Source organism: Drosophila willistoni (assembly GCF_018902025.1).
Source record: "Drosophila willistoni isolate 14030-0811.24 chromosome XR unlocalized genomic scaffold, UCI_dwil_1.1 Seg144, whole genome shotgun sequence".
Lineage (NCBI taxonomy): Eukaryota > Metazoa > Arthropoda > Insecta > Diptera > Drosophilidae > Drosophila > Drosophila willistoni.
The window spans coordinates 9,035,255-9,053,712 of record NW_025814057.1 but is presented as its reverse complement, the minus strand read 5'-3'; the positions used below and the strand labels follow the sequence as shown (position 1 = coordinate 9,053,712).

Genomic DNA, 18,458 nt, shown 5'->3' with positions numbered 1-18,458 from the left:
AGGGAAAAGCGCATGAGCAAAATACATACACTCTCTCAAGCGTTTACCCACCCACCCACCTACCCCCTGACGTCACATCGGTAACATCAGAGGCAAAACAAACCCTGCCTAGCAACCCCTTTTATAACTGTTCTTGCTCTCGTATCTCTCTTGGCTGCATTGCTGCTTCTTCTGCCTCTTGGAGTTTTTGTTTTTGGCGTCATTTCTCTTCTTAGTTGTTAGTTGTCATTTTGCCGCTCGGTCGGAAGTTTGTTTGTTGTTGCGTGGGTGTTGTTTTTGTCTGTGTGCGTGCCGCGTGTGTGTGTGTTTTTTTTTGTTTTTTGTTAAGAGAGGGAGGGAGGAAGAGTGAAAGAGTTTAACAACGGTAAACAATCCATGCAAAAGTGTTTATTAAGTTGTATTATCAAGGACTTAAACGAGTTTCGCCTCGTCCAGTTTGTTGTTAATTAAAGTGCCGGCTGCCAACAATGATGTAAAGCAACAACAAAACTCATACTCTCACCCACCCCCAAAACTCCACGAGTGGGAGCAGGAGCCGGGAGCGGAAGCAGCGGGAGCAACTACAGCAGGTTGTTACCAAGAATATTCCCACTAAAGTTTAAAGAAAAAAACTCATAAAAAATAATAATAGTTTAACAAACAAAAGCAGATTCTGCGCAGTTAAAAAATTAATAACATTTAACCAAGAATATGTTAAGAAAGTGTTTTCATCTTTTAGGTTAGTTGTCGTCTTGTTCTTTGTTGTTGTTATTCTCGTTGTGTATGTGTGTGAGATCAATAACCTTTTTTTTTTTTTATCAACATCAGAGTAACACACAACAAAAGGTTGCCTTGGCTATCGAAATGTATCTACTATATATACCCTGCTTATAGAAACCAAATATAGGGATGTAACAGGATGTAATTGTCGTCATTAGAAAGGACATTCCCCCAGCTAAAGAAAAGTAAAAACAAAAATAAAGATTTAAGAAAGGCATTGGAAATTATAATATATATGTATGTTAAATGTGACAGTAAGTGATTTAACTCCTAAAGGTTCGTCTTATAAGTGTAATTTCGGAAAGACATTTATTCTATGTATTTTGAATACTAATATGAATAATTAATAGTTTAAAACTGAATTGAAAATAAGTGTCAATGAACATTGTTTAATGGCAAAGAAAACGGAAATATGTTTATCAAATACCTTCTAAATGTCTTGAAATTAAAATACAGTTGAATAAAGTTTATTGAATGGATACAAAAGCATTGGCCATGAAATGGAGGAACTTTGCCCCTTAAAGTACGGAATCGACTGCATAAGTAGTTATAGTTTTCAACAAATGAATTACTTTTCGTATACCTTGTATCTTCACAATTGTATCTTTGCTTAAAGGATTGTTATTTATTCATAGGATATTCAAAAATTTCCTTTAGGTTTGAAAGAGCGAGTTCTAGAACTGCTTATTGCATACTTTAGGGAGCAGTATTCTTTCACAACACAGCTCTAGGTCTGCCACTAGACAGAGTACAGGTAAATTTCAAATATCGAACAAACATAACGCCAAGAATATCGAAAATTTTTACTTTGGGAACTGTTTATCGTGCTTATATAAGGCGTAATTTTGATTTTATTTTATGTAGTGATCTGATATAAACTCAATATGGGACATTTTGGTTTATAACTTCACTATAATTCACCGAAATTCTGATCACAATCGAATCTCGTTCATTGATTAAAATATAACCCTTCTTTATGGGTTATCGACTTCCACTTTCGACTCCTTTTTGAGTCATACTTTTAACCATAAACGTCTAGTTTTATTTATTAAACGTGCTCGACTCGTTTTAGATTCATATTTCAATTCCTTTTCAAACCATATTTTAAACAAATAAAAGAATATACATTGTTTAATCAAGAAGAGGTCTCAAATCCAGGTAATCTTTAAAAACGCTGGGCTAGAAATCCCTATAAACAAAACAACTAAAGCAATTAATTTTTTGTAAAAGAAAAAGTTAAATCAAAAATGTTTGACGGGCATGAAATACTCCAAACGTATTATGGAGACATTAGAGTATGATTATACGTAAATTCTTTATTCTGGCCCCATCAAAAATCTGGCAACAATAACGAAACAATTTGTAGCCAAACAATATTAACAGGGCGCCAAAAACAACAATAAATATTATATTATATATGTACCTATATATAGAAAAAACTGAAGCCTACGACACGGTTTGAACCGAGGCGCGTGAAAGTAGCGCATGGTAACTCAACGAACACGACCAAAACCAACGGCCAAACAAAATGTATTTGATTGCCACTTGAACCACAAGAGCTTTTGGTTGTTGAAAGCTTTTGTGCGGAAAGCTTTTCGTTGGTTTTTAAAAACTATAACGTTTTTATTTTTGAAATTAAGATTTGAAAAATCAAAAGATTGATATTATTTCTTTTAATAGATCTTTTGTTCTTTTATTTAGGATTAAAGTCAGTGAAAACAACCAAAAATTAACGTCAATTAGGAAAAAGAGAACAAAATTATTGTGAAATATAAAAATCTGGAGAGGATAAAAGATATTGACCACCATGTGGCCTGACGAGCGTGGCAGCTCAAGAGCCTTGGAGATACCAACAAGTCAACAGAATGCCGGCGGCAGTAGTCAACAGGAGACTCTGGCAGATATTGAACACATATCGACGATAGCTGGATCGTTAGCATCTATATCCCTATCGCATACTCAGATGCGTTATGTAAGTTCAGAAATATGCAATCCATATCGTTCCATTGACTCAAGAATCCATCGTATATATAGCAATGTACAAATGATGCTGGCTATGATACGGAACATACATCATTGAATTCGGATTTCGATGAGGCTGAACTAAGGAGAGAACTACTACGAGATGTAAGTTTTAGTTACGTCAGTTTTTTTTTTTTCAAACCAATTAAAACTAATTTCTTATTTATCAACATTTTTTAGAAATGGAAACTCTTATTTGACATGGTTAGTAGCAATTAAAAATGATTTAAAACAGTGACTAAAAATTCTGTTGACCGTTTAATCTCAATTACAATTACAGTTTGATCCTGAGGGTTTTGGCGAAATATCCGTCTCAGAATTCCTGGTTGCCTTAAAATCACCGGAATTTCTATCCCAAGTGCCTATGAATAAGCGTGACCTATTATTGGAACGGGCCAAGAAAGCTCAATTGCCCACTGGTCCGGGCTATGTGACATTTCAGGACTTTGTCAATGTGGTAAGTACTATACGAGTCCAAATTGAATTCCCATGTGTGTGTGTGTGTGTGTGTGTGTGTCCTTACTGATTGTCTTCTGTCATCTTCTTCCGTGCGGCACGACACACAAATAGCTAGATTTAAGTGCAAACACAGGTGCCTAGGTGGCTGAAAAGTATAGAGGCTCGTGGGCAAACATCCCTTGACGAAAGAGATAGAGAGAGAGAGATCCTTCTTTCATGTATGTATGGATGTACCCAACTGTTTGCATTTTCTGTGGCAAATGCAAAAAGTCTGTTCATCAAATAAATGCAATGCACCTTCGTCCTGAAACGTCACGCCTCGTTGGACATTCGATTGTTTACCCGGAGACTCTTTTTCTCTCTTTCTCCCCCCCTCTGTGTGTTTCTGTCTCGTTCATTTTTGGGGGTGTCGGTTGGTTGGTTGGTTGGTTACTCGGTTGGCTACTTTTGTTTGTCCTGGTGTGGCAGAATTAAACCTTTCACTGGCATTGGAGTGGACAATGGACAAGGCTTATTTTCTGAACGTAAAGTTGAGATCTAAAAGAGTTAACTTAACTTTTGACACATGAGCGTAGTTAGGGATTTCAGAGTCCTTATCCACATCTCTGTGGATTGCGGTTGAGAATTACAAGAATACGTAATCTGGGAATTCGTTTTGCATTTTTGCTTTTTCGATTCTTTTCATTGATTGCTTTCATCGTATGTCGAATCCTATTGCTTTTTGATTGATTCTTCAATTGATTGGCCCAGGACAATAACACACACACACACAACAATAAACAGAGAGAAAGAGAGAGAGTACGATACATTCACCCTCTCATGCATAATCAATTCCAAAGTGAATATTCCAATGTCTTGGTTCCACCTCCTTTGCCTCCTCTTCCTTTTACTCCTCTTTCTCCTCGTTCTCAGTCTATTGTTTGTCCAAAGTGTGCTCAAAAGTCATGAATTAGCCATGATGACGATGTGTCTATTTGTGCATTGTATATGGGTGTGTGTGTGCTTGTGTCTGTGTGCTACGGTAATTGTGAATGGTAACACAGTGTCCTGTGTAAGGACATCATTAGGTTCTTGTTTGTTATTCCAATTGTGGGCTTACATTTCTTCAAAAATTCGTATCTATTAAAGCAATCTACAACTCGGTCTTGCAGTTAATTATAAATTTCAATGATTTGTGCGAGGGATCGAGAACATCTTGTAATGTCTCCCAAGAACACAAAAAGAACAACAACAACAGAAAAAAAGAAGAGAATCAGGAATGCCGCGTAGAGGACATGCATAATGCAAAAAAAAAACTCCAATGGAGATTGTGTGATGGCTATGCCAATGATTCTTGAATTTTTAACAAAAGCTCGCACGTGACAAATCCTTTTATGGCAGCGCCAAAGAGGAGCAGAAACCATCCAAAGACAACAACAACGAAACACTGCGGCGCCGCAAATGTGTTGAACGTTATGACAACTGTGGGCACGAGGCTGGAAAACGATTGGATGTGGTATAGCCCCTTCTCTGGCGTCGTCATCGTCGTCGTCGTCGTCGATCGACGTTGGAGACAAGGTTGCATCTGGCCACAAGGCACAGCAGGCGGCAAAGACGACAACGGCGACGACGATGACGACGATGACGACGACGACAAACCATCCAGAGCCATAGTCAGAGCCAGAGCCAGTGCATTGGTTATGTTTGGTTAAGATTTCAGAATCAATCTGTTAGGAATGGCGTTTAAATTGGCAGAGGAACGAAATGTGAATGCTCTGTAAGATGCTTTGTGAAAGCACTAAAAGATGTGTGTCTTGGGCATTACATTGACATTGAGCCCCCTTCATCCCTCTCTGAGCGTTTCAATCTAAATTCTCAGTTTCTTGTATTTTGTATCAAGGACCTTTTTGGTGCATAGTTTATGTAGGGTAGCAGGTTTTAATTGCAACTGGACAACAAAAGGAGAGGGAGCTACAAAAAAAAAAAAAAAAAACAAAGAAGGCAAGTCCAAGTCAGTCAAGGAACGCCGCCAAGGAGCATTCTTGCATTAATCAGAAAGTCAACGGAGCTGCCAAGCATCCGATCATTCGATCATAAAACGAAAGCAATTGCTGCCTTCCATTATCATAATCAAGGGGACGCAGCTGGCAGACGCCAAACCGCTGAACCTGTGCCGAGCACGCACCAAGAAATTCCAGATTCTCTTTAAAACTCTGGTGAATGAGGAACGGGAGTTGGAGTTGAAGACTCGAAGGAATGCCTGCTTGCCAGCTGCTGCTGCTGCTGCTGCTGCTGCTGTCCACCAAATCGAGTTTATTGAATAAACATTTGTGGGCAAACTGCAGTGGCGGCGGCATCTCATGGTCAGGCTTCTGCTGATCTCTCAGCACCGATAGCACACATACAGAGAGAGAGAGAGAGAGAGAGAGAGAGAGAACACAGAACGAGATCAGATTCGGACTATGGACCTGGGTATCGTTTGGGGGTTTTACTAGGTGCAAAATGCCTTGCGCCTTGCACTCAGGGGACAAGAGTCATGGTAGAGGAAAATGCGGTATTAAATCAATGCCAATCCATAAATGGCCTACGCGGCGCGTAGATTGAATTGGAATCTCTTGGCGATTTCATTATTCTGTAATAATATCACTTGAGCCGGAGCCGCAGCCATCGAAGCAGCCGAACCGCATCCAAGAGAGAAGTGGGATGATGATGATGATTGCTAAAGAACGACAACTGGGGGCCAACTGAGTATTTCTCTTTAATTATGAAATGAAACGCAACTAACCCGGCTGACTATGGCTATAACTTATGAAATGATTTACAAGGAATCGAATTCAAGATATATAAAGATCATCTGCTGGAGTAACTCAAGTTCAAGCTCCCTTGTCTATGCCCAATTGCTTTCACATTTCTCTCGTTTTATTTTTTTTGGGTTAAAGAATGCGTGTGTTTGTCCTTTATTTTTCTGTGTGGCTTGGCATTTGACTTGTGGTCCAGTGTCGTGGACGTGACAGTGCCAAAGACGATGTTCACATTCCCTTTGCTCCTTATCCTCCTGCTCCTCCTCTTGCTGCTGTTGCTGCTGCTGCTGCTGCTGACGATGTTTGGTCAATGGTCAATTTGGCAGCCGTTTATTTTGATTGTTGTGCATCCGGGGCAAGGATAACGACGTGCACACGAAATGGACCAGCAACTGCAACTGTTCAACCGCCATGATGTCGTCCTCCTTTTGCTCCTCCTTGTCGACACAGTGCGTGACAATATTTTCCCTTTTCCCTCTCTCTCTCTCTCCCTTTTTTTGCTGCTATTGCTTTTGCTGATAACCAATGCGAAAATGGAGTTTCATAGTTGGATGCCTGATGTCCTGTGGCGTTTCAAATGCTCCCAAATTTGCTCTCGTTTTGCTATCCTGATAATTTTTTGCATATTTTCCATTTTTCAGTTTTATAGTTTGTTGTTGATTTTCGATGGAAAATGTATAGGACCAGGACTGCAGGTGCCAAAAATTGTCTCAAAACATATTTTTTTTGTGAGGCAATTAAAAAAAGTGTTGTTTTGAGGGGGATGAAGGGAGATGGAGGGTTAAACAAAAAATCAAATTAGTCTCTAACATTTCATTTGAGTTCATCTAATTACGATGAATAAATTACAATTGGACAGCGAGCACCTGTGACATTTATGACGATACTAAAAAAAATACTACAAAAAAAAAACAACAAAAAATATATATATGTACATATATAGTATATGTATGTGTATAGTTCGTTCTGGGGTCAATGAATTCTTTGCGTTTTCTTCAAGCTCAAGTGCCTCGCCTAATTGTTCGAAGGGCGGAAGCCACTGAGCACGGGTCGCGCTTGCATCATTAACCTGTGACCTTTTCAGTTTAGGTTTTTGTTTTTGGCTCGTAATAATGATGAGAGTAGTAGTAAGTACATCAAGTGCCTGCAACAACTGGGCTAAAATAAAAACCCTAGGATATGGTTTGTGGCGTGGGCGGGGGATGGAGGGACACGCGCTGGTCATGTTTACACCTTGTCATCCATGTGTGTAGGAGCGGCAGCAGCTGATTCTCTCTCTATAAGCAGATTGTGTGTTTGTTCAGTCGTTTGGAAAACTCGTAAAGAAACAAGGGGGAGACCCTTCCTCTTCTCTTCCTCCTCCACACACACACACACATAGACATAGAAAAAAATTAAATAAAAATGCATAGAATCATTTTTGATATCGGATTTCGAGAGTTTTTGCCATATGCCGCCGATTCGCTTTCTCTTTTTTGCTCTATTAGCGGCACGCCCCTTTTATAGAATCCTAGTTTAACAAACACACACAATGCGATGTGCATATGTGGGGAGTGGTGAGTGAAGAGTGGAGAGGGGGGGTAAGTGGAAGTTTTTTTCCTTTTTGCCAATCTTTTTTCTCTGTTTTTTTTTTTTTCTTTTTTGGACCGAACAATGAGCACATAGTACACACATAGTTTGCCCTGCTGCCTGGCTTGGCTGGCTTTGTGTGTGCGTATGCCTCGCGTGTCATTCCATTTCCGCTTGCCTTCGAATCGCAAATCAAACACACGAAGGATTCAAAGCGGCAGTCGAAGGACATTGGAAGGAACAGCTGCTGCTGCTTCTGCTGCTGTTTTCTTGGCAAAAAATGCTTTGCATATCCTTAAACAGAGGCGTAACCAACAAAAGGTGCATTTCGAAATTCGAAAAATCAATAAACCAAGAAAAACAAAACAAAATATCCAAATAAAGTATTTTGCTCATCAAATTTCCTATTTATCAATTTAAGGATAATTACCCACTAAAAAAAAAACGATTTTTATGTGGTCTTTGAGTTAATTGTGAGACTTTTGATCAATCATAGCTTAAGGTCTTGTTTTTGAATTTCCCTTGGAAAATGTGTTTAAATATTTTGAATACTCTTGATAGGTAACATTGATAAGGAATAATATCTGGATAATATCAGGAAGATTCAAGGAAAACAGTTTAAACTAGCAAATACAATAGAAAATGGATTGAGACAGATGGATTTTGGTTCCATCTTTCTTTCTTTTTGGATTCAGTTTGCTTATTGATTCTGAATCCTTCTTACAAAGTAGACCAAATTTAGGCATTTTGAAACAATTTTTGGATTGATTTCGAATGTTTTTGAATCCTTCTTACAAAGTCGATCAAATTTGAGCATTTTGGAATAATTTTTGGATTGATTTTCAAACCCTTCTTTCAAAGTAGATCAAATTTGAGGATTTTTGGACAAACTTTTGAATTGAATCGGATTATTAAGTGATCCTTCACTAAAATTAGATCAAATATGAGCATTTTGAAAGAATTTTAGGAGTAAGTTTGAATGTTTTTGAACCCTTCTTTGGAAGAAGACCAACTTTAGGCATTTTGGATTGAGTTTCATTATATATTAACGCTTCTTTTAAAAATATATATAATTTGAGTATTTTTGTTTAACTTCTGTATTATGTTGAACTATTTTTGAACCCTTCTTTCAAAGTAGACCAAATTTGTGCATTTTGGACCAACTTTTGAATTGAGTTTAAATATTTTTGAATACTTCTTTCGAAGCAGATTAAACGTTTTTCTATTTATCTCTCGGTTTAGGCCAAATGGAGACATTTTGGTTTTCCAAAGTTGGAAGAATGATTTTTGGAATTATTTCTTATCAATCTGTTATCTATTCTGTTGGGTTTTGTTTCTCTTATATGTTTAAATTTAAAAAGAATTCAACAGGTTTTCCATGACTTTTTTTTAACCATAATCGATAAGAAGAAAGTCTGTCAATTTTGGTTGATTATCCCCTTTCGAGTAACTCCGCTTGTGTCTAAAATATATATGTATTGCGATTTGTTAACAACGGGCGGTACGTACATATATATATATATGTACGTAAGTATGTGTATGCCACTTCAATTTCAAGACAAAAGTAAAGAGGCGGCGTCAAAGGCCAAAACGTCAAGGTACAAGCACATATAAATAAGTACTTACATATATGTATGTACATACATATATCTCACTGTATGTGATTGAGGAGCCAAGATTCGTGGATTTTAGAATAAAGACCTCATCGTCGTCTTGTGCGTGTATGTTTATTGTTCTGACAACACAACAAATACAGGAAACTGCAGAAAGGTGCAAACGAACTTCCGCTCCAAATCAGTTTTCGATTTGCTTTTTCCTTGGGCTTGCTTTCCATATGACTTCTTTGCTTCTAGCTTCAGCTGTCCACCCCTCCCCCCTCCATTCATTCCTCACCGTATTCCTTTCACCATCATCGGCTGCTGCTGTCTGCATTTCTTTTCATTTCTTTATAGGCACGCGCTTTGATGCACTTTTGGTGCAGATGACAGATCCCAGCGGACAGGGGGAAAAAAATTGGAAGAAATCTCACGGGGTTTTACCTGTCTTCCTGGCAGCATTTCACTATCGAATTTAAACATTTGCGAAACATTTGAAACATTTATTGGTATATATTCGTCAACAAATGTCTTTATCTTTTAGACACTATCGGGATCGTTGTTGACTAACTTTAAATTGTTTTAGCCATTTGCTTTAGACAATGTCTTAACCCATTTCTCATTCTAGTCTAAACATTGTTCCTCTCTGTTTTAAAATTTTGCCTTTGTGTGTAAAATTTAGAGTTTCTTTTTTTAAAAATCTTAGCTCTATGAAGCTGAAAATCAAGGAATCTCAAAAGAATTTTATATTATGTCTTTAATCTTAAACTGATAAACTTATTTGCCTTAGAATATCATAGAAATTTTGTTGTTTTAATCAAAAGTTGTTAAATAAATAAGAATATGCCATCGCTTTGGTATCACTTTCGAATATCACAATCCTGGTGGAGGTTTTTTTTCTCTTAATTTCGAATTTTAATAAATTATAAGTCATACTTGCAGAATTTGTGAAACCTAAATATGTGAAAACTTAAACTTTTTTAAACTATAAAGAAGCAAACAAGAGTTTTTCCTATTGGATTGGTATTATTTGAGGAAGGACTCTGATAATCAATTTACTTTGACTATTCAAGAGTTCAAACAATTCTTTTTTTTTACATAAAATGAATGAAATTAAAACATAATATCATATACAAATGAATCTCATTAATAAATTCAATGGAAATGTATTAATATTTCTTATAAAAGTTTGAAAATTATAAGTCTATTACTAATATGATTTAGCTTTTCGATTTCTACAGACTCAAAAACGAATTCTTATGGCTATTATAAACTATAAAGTTAATAAATTTAAGATTACAAGTATTTAAAGATCCTGTCATTAAAAATCTATTACCCACTTAGGTAGATACATATACATACATACATATGTAGTTTCGATGTGTGGCGTGGATCAGCCAATTGGCTAAGAGTATATATAACTTCAGGGCACACCAAGGAGAAGATGCAGGTTTTCTTTATTGTTTTTTTGGTAAACTTTTGCAATTGGCCTCTAATCAATCATCCTTGTACGGTAGCCAAAACGGCTGAAAGCCTGATTACCCTATAATTAAGCAGCCAGGATCAACAAAGACCAAATGAAAGAGAAAAAAAAAGGTCCTAGGTCCTGGGTGATGGCCTAAAAGAAAACAGCAAAAAGATACAGTAAGCCAAATGTGACTTTAATGAGTAAAAATGTGATAATTAGTAGACGCCAAGAGGCCGACAAAGACAAAACAGAGGCGTGGCCCTTCACCCAGCTGGGGGCTAATTACATACTCAGGCCATTTGGCCAGAAAATTGCTCGCCAACGACGCTGACGACTGCTGCCGCTGCCCTTGCCGCTGCTGTTGGCCAGGTTAAGAAACGATGAACGAGGCAAGACCAAGAACCAGCCAGCAAGTGCTTCCAGTTGATTGTAATTGCTTATGTTTGTTTAAGATTTTCTCTTCTCTCTTTTTTTAATACAGTTTTTCTTTCGTTTTCACCTGCAGTAATTTTCGGCGGCAAGTCGCTAAGAACAAACAATGCAAATTGAATTATGTTCTTACGAAAATATTGTCATTCAATTAGATATGTATGAAGAGAGGAAGTAGGAAGTTGGATGGAGCCTTTTGGGGTGGACAGTTGTTTAGGCTTCAAGGTGTTTGACATTTGGCTGAACAAAAACACGCCCAATGACATGAAATTGTGTCTTTGGTTATTTACTGAGTGTGCACACACGTGTTCCAAATCTCCCCCTAAAGACCTATGGGAAATGTTAGTAACAGATATTATATAAAATTGTTTGTCTTTGACACTTTAATAAGCTCAATATGTGAGGCGTTTAAAACAATTGAAAATGAAAAGTGTTTCCTATGCATTTTACATGAATATTTCTCGCCCCATTCTCGCCCACTATGGGAACTTTTACCACATGTTGGTTTCATTATTTATTATAAAAGTGTCATTCAACTACTAACTATTAGTTTCCAATTGTAATCCAAGTGATTACTAGACAAATTGGTTGGCAGTTAGGGAGTAAAAATTGCAAAAGTTGTTGACAGAATTGAACATTTCCCACAGATATTGGGGTTTAATTTTTCTATTTGCATTCTCCATATTTTACAAGAAATTCTTAACAAAGAAAAAAAAAAGCATAAATACCTATATACGTATGTATATTTAACATACAATGCATACACAATTTATGGTCAAATGAAAAATTCAACCCTCCATCAATAATAAAAAGTTGTCGGTGCCAGAGCAACAACAAAAAATCATGTTGCCTATTAACTAGATGTCATTTAACAGACCATGACCAGACCATGAAGCTTTATGGTTAAACCCTAGCAGCGCACACCGCACACAACCCCTAACCCAGTATGGGCTACTATCATTCCGGCCGTCCAGGCTCGCTCCTGTTGAGTTTATAAATATTGCTCAACTGTTTGGAATAAAAATGTCAACACGGTGAATGAGGGCACCGCCGCACATAACACATACGAAGTATGAAAAAATGCATAATAGAGTGCACACACACACACACACACACACATCGTTCTGTTGTTGTTACTGCTGCTGCTGCTGCTGCATGCCTCCAGCGGATAGATGTCCTTTTTTGCGCATAGCTGGGAGGGCTAAAAGAGAAAGAGAGAGAGAGAGGAAAAAATGAAGAAAAAACAACACGGGCAAACAAACGCAACGTAATTCAAAGGAATTTTTTTTGTTCTCTGTTGTAGGTGTTCCTTATAAAGAGCCGCCAATATTGCCTCCTTCCCATAGCTCCTTCTACTACTATTCAACGGCGACGTGTTTGACCATATCCGAGTGTGTGTGTCCGGGGGCGAGTGTTAAATGTTTTTGCGTCAATTTGTCGCTCGATATTGTGTAGGTGTGTGTGTCCTAGTCCTGGTCCTGTAAACCTGAATGAAACATAAATGTGTACAGAGAGGAGAGAAAAGAAACCAAAAGAAAGCGGGTTTTGGTCGGTTCACTTGGACATGGATCTTACCTGGCGGCGGGCGCATTGTGGCGTCATGTGGCGAGGGCTGTTGCTGAGGCTGAGGCAAAAAGGCTCTATTGGTAATGACATTATCAGCCGCAAGGACCTTGGAGTCCACACCGAAACGGAATCCCGTTGTGCACGTCACTAAACAAATGATAAACAATTATTTGTTGTTTAGTTTTGAGCTCTTGATCTTACCGAAACGAAACCAAACGACGACACGACACCCAAACCCACCAGCCAACATTGGACCAGTTTTATCCAGATTTATCACTTATCCTGGGTGTTCCCAATTGTTGACAACACAATTCGTATGGCTTTTTTGTTTGCCATTGTTGCTGCTCTGTTAGCAGGAATTTCTATGAAAATATCGGAAGTAATCTTTATTTGGGTCACGCTAGAACGATCGTTCACTCGATCATATGGTCTTTAATATTTGTCCAGCCCTGGTAAAGCTCTCTCCCACTCACTCTCTCTCTCACTCACTGGGATCGAGGGGATAAAAGAGAATTGACAAAAGAAACTTACGCACACGCCGGTGGTAGAAAGAAGAGACTTTCCTTTCTCAATGTATTAATATTAAGGGAAAAAGAAAAGAAAAAAAAAAGAAGTAAAAGTATATTCAATGTTTTATGTTAAATGTGCTTAATAGCCGCTGATTATGTTAAACAAAGGAAAAATATATCAAAAGGAAACACAATTAGTAAACGGCATACAAGATATACACTGTGTAAGTTAATTCATAAAACTAAAAGACAATATCATTAAAGCGCGCGCAGTTACACAGACACACACACACACACATACACATACGCAAAGGCAACGGTCACGTAGACTAAATGAAATTGGCGTTGCCACCTAGTTTCTATGCAAATTAACCCTATGGCGTGTCATGTGGGCGTGAATAAAGTCGGCCGTTAGTAATTTATCAATTTAAATCAAATTTGATAATTACAAACATTAAACTACTGTACGTATACAAATAGAAATAATAAAAAAAAACAAAAGCAGAGACTATCAACTGGCTGATTTAGTTTAAGTGACTCCCGTTGCCCCCCCCCACCCCCTCCTAATAAACTTTAGCCCGGAAGTGACTATTTTGCCTTTTTTCTCTGCCTCTTTTTTTTTCTCCACACCGACTGCCCTCGCGCCCCCCGCTTCGCATATTCCACTTGTAATCTTATGTTTTAATTGCGTGTAGGCTTCGTTTTGGATCTCCCCCTCACCCACTCTCCTCACCATCATACACTATATGGTTTAATTAAACACAATATACATTTTCCGCTTTTTGCAGATTTTTTGTTTTTGGTTTGTTTATGGGAGGCTTGTTGTTGGGTGGTGGGGGGTCATGAGTGGGGGGTAGCCTTAATTGCGTTGGCATCTTTTGTGAACATCTTAATTACATAATAAAAATGATTTTAGTTTTGCTAGTCACTTGTAGTTTTGGCTACATTTTTTTTTTCTTTTTCTTTATGCTTTTCGTATTCGCATAATTTAATGGCTCGTTTAGTTTTGGGGTTAAAGATTTATACATGTACAAAAAAAAAAAAACACCAAAAGAAAAGTTATGGCAAAGTTAAACTTTGCATTGGTTATCCTCTCGCTCTCCGTCTTCAATGTCCCCCTCTATATGTATTTTACTCCCGCTCCCTTTTATCTTCTTCTTCTTCTTTTAAAGTAAAACGGTAATGGTGAAAGGATCGTCTGGCGCCACAAGAAATTCAAATTTACGTGTTGCCACACGCATAAAACACAACTTGTCAGTGGGATCCAAATCGCGTATAGCACTTTGAGCCATTTTTAGAAAATTATCATGCACATGCTTCACAATTGCCTGGGCCGTGGTATTATCAAAGGATGTGGCCACCAAAGCACCGTTATTTTCCGATACCACATAGCCGTGGGTCTGCTCAACGATCCTTGATGTATTGTCCGCATTCTTATGGACAATCTCCTCCAATACCTTTGAGTTAAGTCTGTTCATTTTTGTTGAGAATTATTATGTATTCAATTCAATACATCCGTTTGGGTCGAAAGGGAAATGTTAACTGAAATATATTTGGTTCATCATTTTCGAATATACATTTCTTGGCCAACTACATTTATGAAATTTTCGACCAAACAGTCGAAAAGTGTTTTTTTTCCTTATTTTCCAAAAAATTCTTAATTATAGTGCAAATCTTTATTATTTTTTGGAACATCAATCGATCTAGCGCATCTAGAAAAAAAATTACATCAATTTATTGATATGAATTGATTATTAATTTCAGACATTTTTTGTTCATTGATTTTGTATATCACTCAAAATAGTTTTTCAAAATTCTTTAGTTTGGTTAAAAAACGCACTTAAGAATTGAAATATTCTCTTTCCAAATTGACTATTTCACTTTTTAGTATAAATATCCAAATTCTTTAATATTTTTTATAATATGTCAAGCAAAAAGCATTCTGTATTTTATCCCAATAGATAGTTAAGGACTAAAATACAATTTTTGCTTGAGAATTTATTAGGATTAAACTGGTTTGAATTCTGGGTGTTCTCTATAGCTTGTCCTTATCGATCATTCCCAATAAGTGAATTCTTGAATTCAATACCTACATATATTGGATCGACATCATTCTGGAGATCATTCTTTATGTTAAGAGAAGGCAGACAACGATCCACTTGAAAGCCATTTCGCTTTGACCCAAAACATCACTCTGATTATACGATGTTTGTGAGATCTGCATAGATGTGGGATTCTAATTGAAGATATTACCCCAGAAAGCTGATTAAAATATATGGAAAATATATACACTGATCCCTCTGAATAATGTTTAAAAGAATAAAGTTGTATTAATATAGTAAGTTCATGTTAGTTTCGAATGTAAAACGTCATGATCTATGGTAAAAAAAGGTTCTAGAGCAAAGTCAGCAGATTCAGTAGAGTAAGAAGTTGATATTTAATAATGATTTTTGCTAATTTGTCTTAATTTGAACTGATTTTCGAAATGGTTTACTTTTTCAGATGAGTGGCAAGCGAACGCGCAGTTTCAAATGTGCAGTGCATCATCGAGATCGTGAGGTTTGCTCTGAAAACGATTTTCAATTGGTTTTGAGTGAGCCGCCGCTTTTTAGAAAGATGGTGCATGCCGTTGCCATGGAGGTCCTGCCAGAGGAGCGGGATCGTAAATATTATGCCGATCGTTATACCTGCTGTCCACCGCCATTTTTCATTATTATGGTGACGATGATTGAGGTAAGATTAATAGATAATTACTACTTAGTATCGTTTATTTTATGCTAATTTATAATTAATTAATTTACCATAAAAATAGCTGGGATTTTTTCTCTATCATTCGCTAATTGCGGGAGAGGCAGCACCGACAGGACCCATACCCACCGATTCCATGTTCATTTATCGTCCAGATAGACGACATGAGATTTGGCGTTTCTTATTTTATATGGTACTCCATGCTGGTTGGTTTCATCTCGGGTTCAATGTGGCTGTGCAGCTGCTATTCGGTTTGCCATTGGAAATGGTCCATGGCTCGACGAGAATAGCCTGCATATATTTCTCTGGTGTCCTGGCTGGTTCCTTGGGTACCAGCATATTCGATCCGGATGCCTATCTGGTGGGCGCCAGTGGCGGTGTTTATGCCTTGTTAGCGGCACATTTGGCCAATGTGTTGCTTAACTATCATCAGATGCGTTATGGTGTCGCTCGTTTGGCATTTATTTTGATATTTGGTAAGTTAATAAGCAAACAGGACCAAGACAGACAGAGAGAGAGAGGGGAGAAATGTGTAGTTTATCTCTGTGATTTCTTTTATCGATTATTGCCTCATTTTGCAGCCTCATTTGACTTTGGTTTTGCCATATACGCTCGATATGCCGGCGAATATATTATGCCTTGCCAAGTGGGCATCCCCTTTTCGGCTGTATCCTATGTGGCTCACTTAGCTGGTGCTGTGGCTGGCCTGACCATCGGTCTGCTGGTCCTCAAGAATTTCGAACAGAAGCTACACGAGCAATTGCTCTGGTGGATTGCATTGGGCACCTACACGGCCTGTGTGGTCTTTGCCATTGCCTTCAATATACTCAATGGCTTTGCCTTGTTCAATATGCGTGTGGAGAAAATTCGAGTAACTGAAACATATTTCAATGACTTTCGAGTCTAAAAACAAAAAAAAAAAACGTTTTTTTTTGTTTTGTTCTTTATTTATATATATTTTTTTCTTTTTGTTCCGTTGTTTCGCCGTTGAAGTTTTTTGTTAATTTCTTTTCGAAATAAGTTTAATTAGTTTTTGTTTTTTTTGTTTCATTTATGCTACGTGCAATATACGTATCTATATAATTTGTATTATGTGATCTAGTATGTGTATATATCGTGACCGATATATATATGTGGACAATCGTCTTTTCGATACGTAAACAAACGCGCATTTGTTCTAGTTAAGTACAAACAAAAAGATGAAAATGAAAAATATTTACAACCAATCGAACTGATTAGTTAAGTAAATTACAAAAAAAAAAAAAAAATAATGACAAAAATACGAAAAAAAAAAACAATTAACCAATTTTGATGCTCAAGGAATTCGAAATTTATTTCAGAAGACTTTTTATAGCCCTAAGCATAAGTCCCTTAAGTCCGAAGAAACTATGCAATATTTATATATGTATATATATATAGACGAATATATATATATATATATATATATAGAAATAAAAATGTAATACTCATACTTGGCAAATTGAAATGATTATTCTAAATTATACTTATTCTAAACAGGCCTTAAAAAAAAAGAAAGAAAAGAAAATTGATCGAAACCTACCTCAATTTTATATTGTGGAAGTCCTTAGAAACCAAAAACCATAATCACTGCCATAGTTTAGTGGAATATTTAATATAAGCACAAAATCTAGCTATTTATATGCAAGAACAAAATATTTATATATATATATATTCATATTTGTATGTATGTATGTGTAGGTATATTTCTTTGTACAGCAAATAAAATTGAAACTAGATTTAAAATCAAAGGAATTGCCGTTTGTTTTTCTCTGCTTTTGTTTTATTTCTACTTACAGAAAGCCTTTTGTTTTAGTTATGATGGAATTCCTTGACAATTTATTGCGATAATGGATTGCCAGCCATATTCTTATCATAACAGTCGTTTCCTTTTACATGTCAAAATTGTGGCAAGCGGAAAAAAGTAACGTTACAATTTCTCATGACACGCACCTGTGGCAAAGGACAAGCACGAGAATAAGGACACGGACATGGACACGCCCCCGACATTACGAGCTTCACATTGACGTTGGCTTTGCTGCATGCTTCTGACACACGGTGGAAACGAGTCGACTTGAGTCGCGTCGAATTGAGTTGAGTTAAGTTGCCTTTCTGTGCAGTTAAGAAATCCCAAAGGACACGAATTTATGTTTGCTTGAGCATATTTCACCGCTAAGTCATTCGTCAGGCGGTGTCACAACCATGGAAATGGAAATGGTAATGGAAATGAATAGAGGTTCCACCATTTTATTCTCCCTCCCAAGCCAAAAAGCTAACAAAGTGTCACCACAAGTAAAGTTTTTGAGTGGACAAAGGACATGCCAATTGACGCTGATTAATGTTACAGGATGACAAAAACGTGAATCGTGGCCCAGCAGTATTGTGGTGAATAATATAGATTAAAAAAGGCGGAAAATTCTATTATCTTTATAGATAATGTTCCTTTGTTTCAGTGGGGATTGAATTCGCAATGAGATATGAAGCTAAACCGAAAATTTGTGGCATCCTTGAAGAAGCTCTCCATCGAAAGTGAATA

At 37.2% G+C, this 18,458-nt stretch overlaps 2 protein-coding genes across 3 annotated transcripts; one reads left to right on the top strand and one right to left on the bottom strand.

Moving 5' to 3' along the window:
* Positions 1 to 2,551: 2,551 nt before the first annotated feature.
* LOC6638826 (protein rhomboid) lies at positions 2,552 to 16,849 on the top strand. Of its 2 annotated transcripts, XM_002061785.3 has the most exons (7): positions 2,552 to 2,731; positions 2,794 to 2,886; positions 2,962 to 2,985; positions 3,062 to 3,238; positions 15,659 to 15,889; positions 15,969 to 16,380; positions 16,486 to 16,849. In XM_002061785.3, exons 1-7 carry the CDS (start codon positions 2,567 to 2,569, stop codon positions 16,809 to 16,811), a joined length of 1,428 nt encoding a protein of 475 aa, XP_002061821.1. In that variant the 5' UTR covers positions 2,552 to 2,566; the 3' UTR covers positions 16,812 to 16,849. The 2 variants fall into 2 exon arrangements, with proteins under 2 accessions (XP_002061821.1, XP_023037291.1); XM_023181523.2 differs by lacking the exons at positions 2,552 to 2,731; positions 2,794 to 2,886; positions 2,962 to 2,985; positions 3,062 to 3,238 and adding an exon at positions 13,175 to 13,380.
* LOC6638827 (dynein light chain roadblock-type 1) lies at positions 14,100 to 14,703 on the bottom strand. The gene has a single exon (XM_002061786.4). It carries the CDS (start codon positions 14,632 to 14,634, stop codon positions 14,323 to 14,325), a length of 312 nt encoding a protein of 103 aa, XP_002061822.2. The 5' UTR covers positions 14,635 to 14,703; the 3' UTR covers positions 14,100 to 14,322.
* Positions 16,850 to 18,458: the final 1,609 nt, after the last annotated feature.

What these genes read in the sequence shown, in the direction of transcription:
- LOC6638827 (XM_002061786.4), bottom strand. Translation starts at nt 14,634, where the DNA reads ATGAACAGACTTAACTCAAAGGTATTGGAGGAGATTGTCCATAAGAAT.
- LOC6638826 (XM_002061785.3), top strand. Translation starts at nt 2,567, where the DNA reads ATGTGGCCTGACGAGCGTGGCAGCTCAAGAGCCTTGGAGATACCAACA. An exon ending in CGCATACTCAGATGCGTTAT is followed by an intron (nt 2,732 to 2,793) that starts GTAAGTTCAGAA and finishes TCGTATATATAG; the next exon opens with CAATGTACAAATGATGCTGG. An exon ending in GGAGAGAACTACTACGAGAT is followed by an intron (nt 2,887 to 2,961) that starts GTAAGTTTTAGT and finishes AACATTTTTTAG; the next exon opens with AAATGGAAACTCTTATTTGA.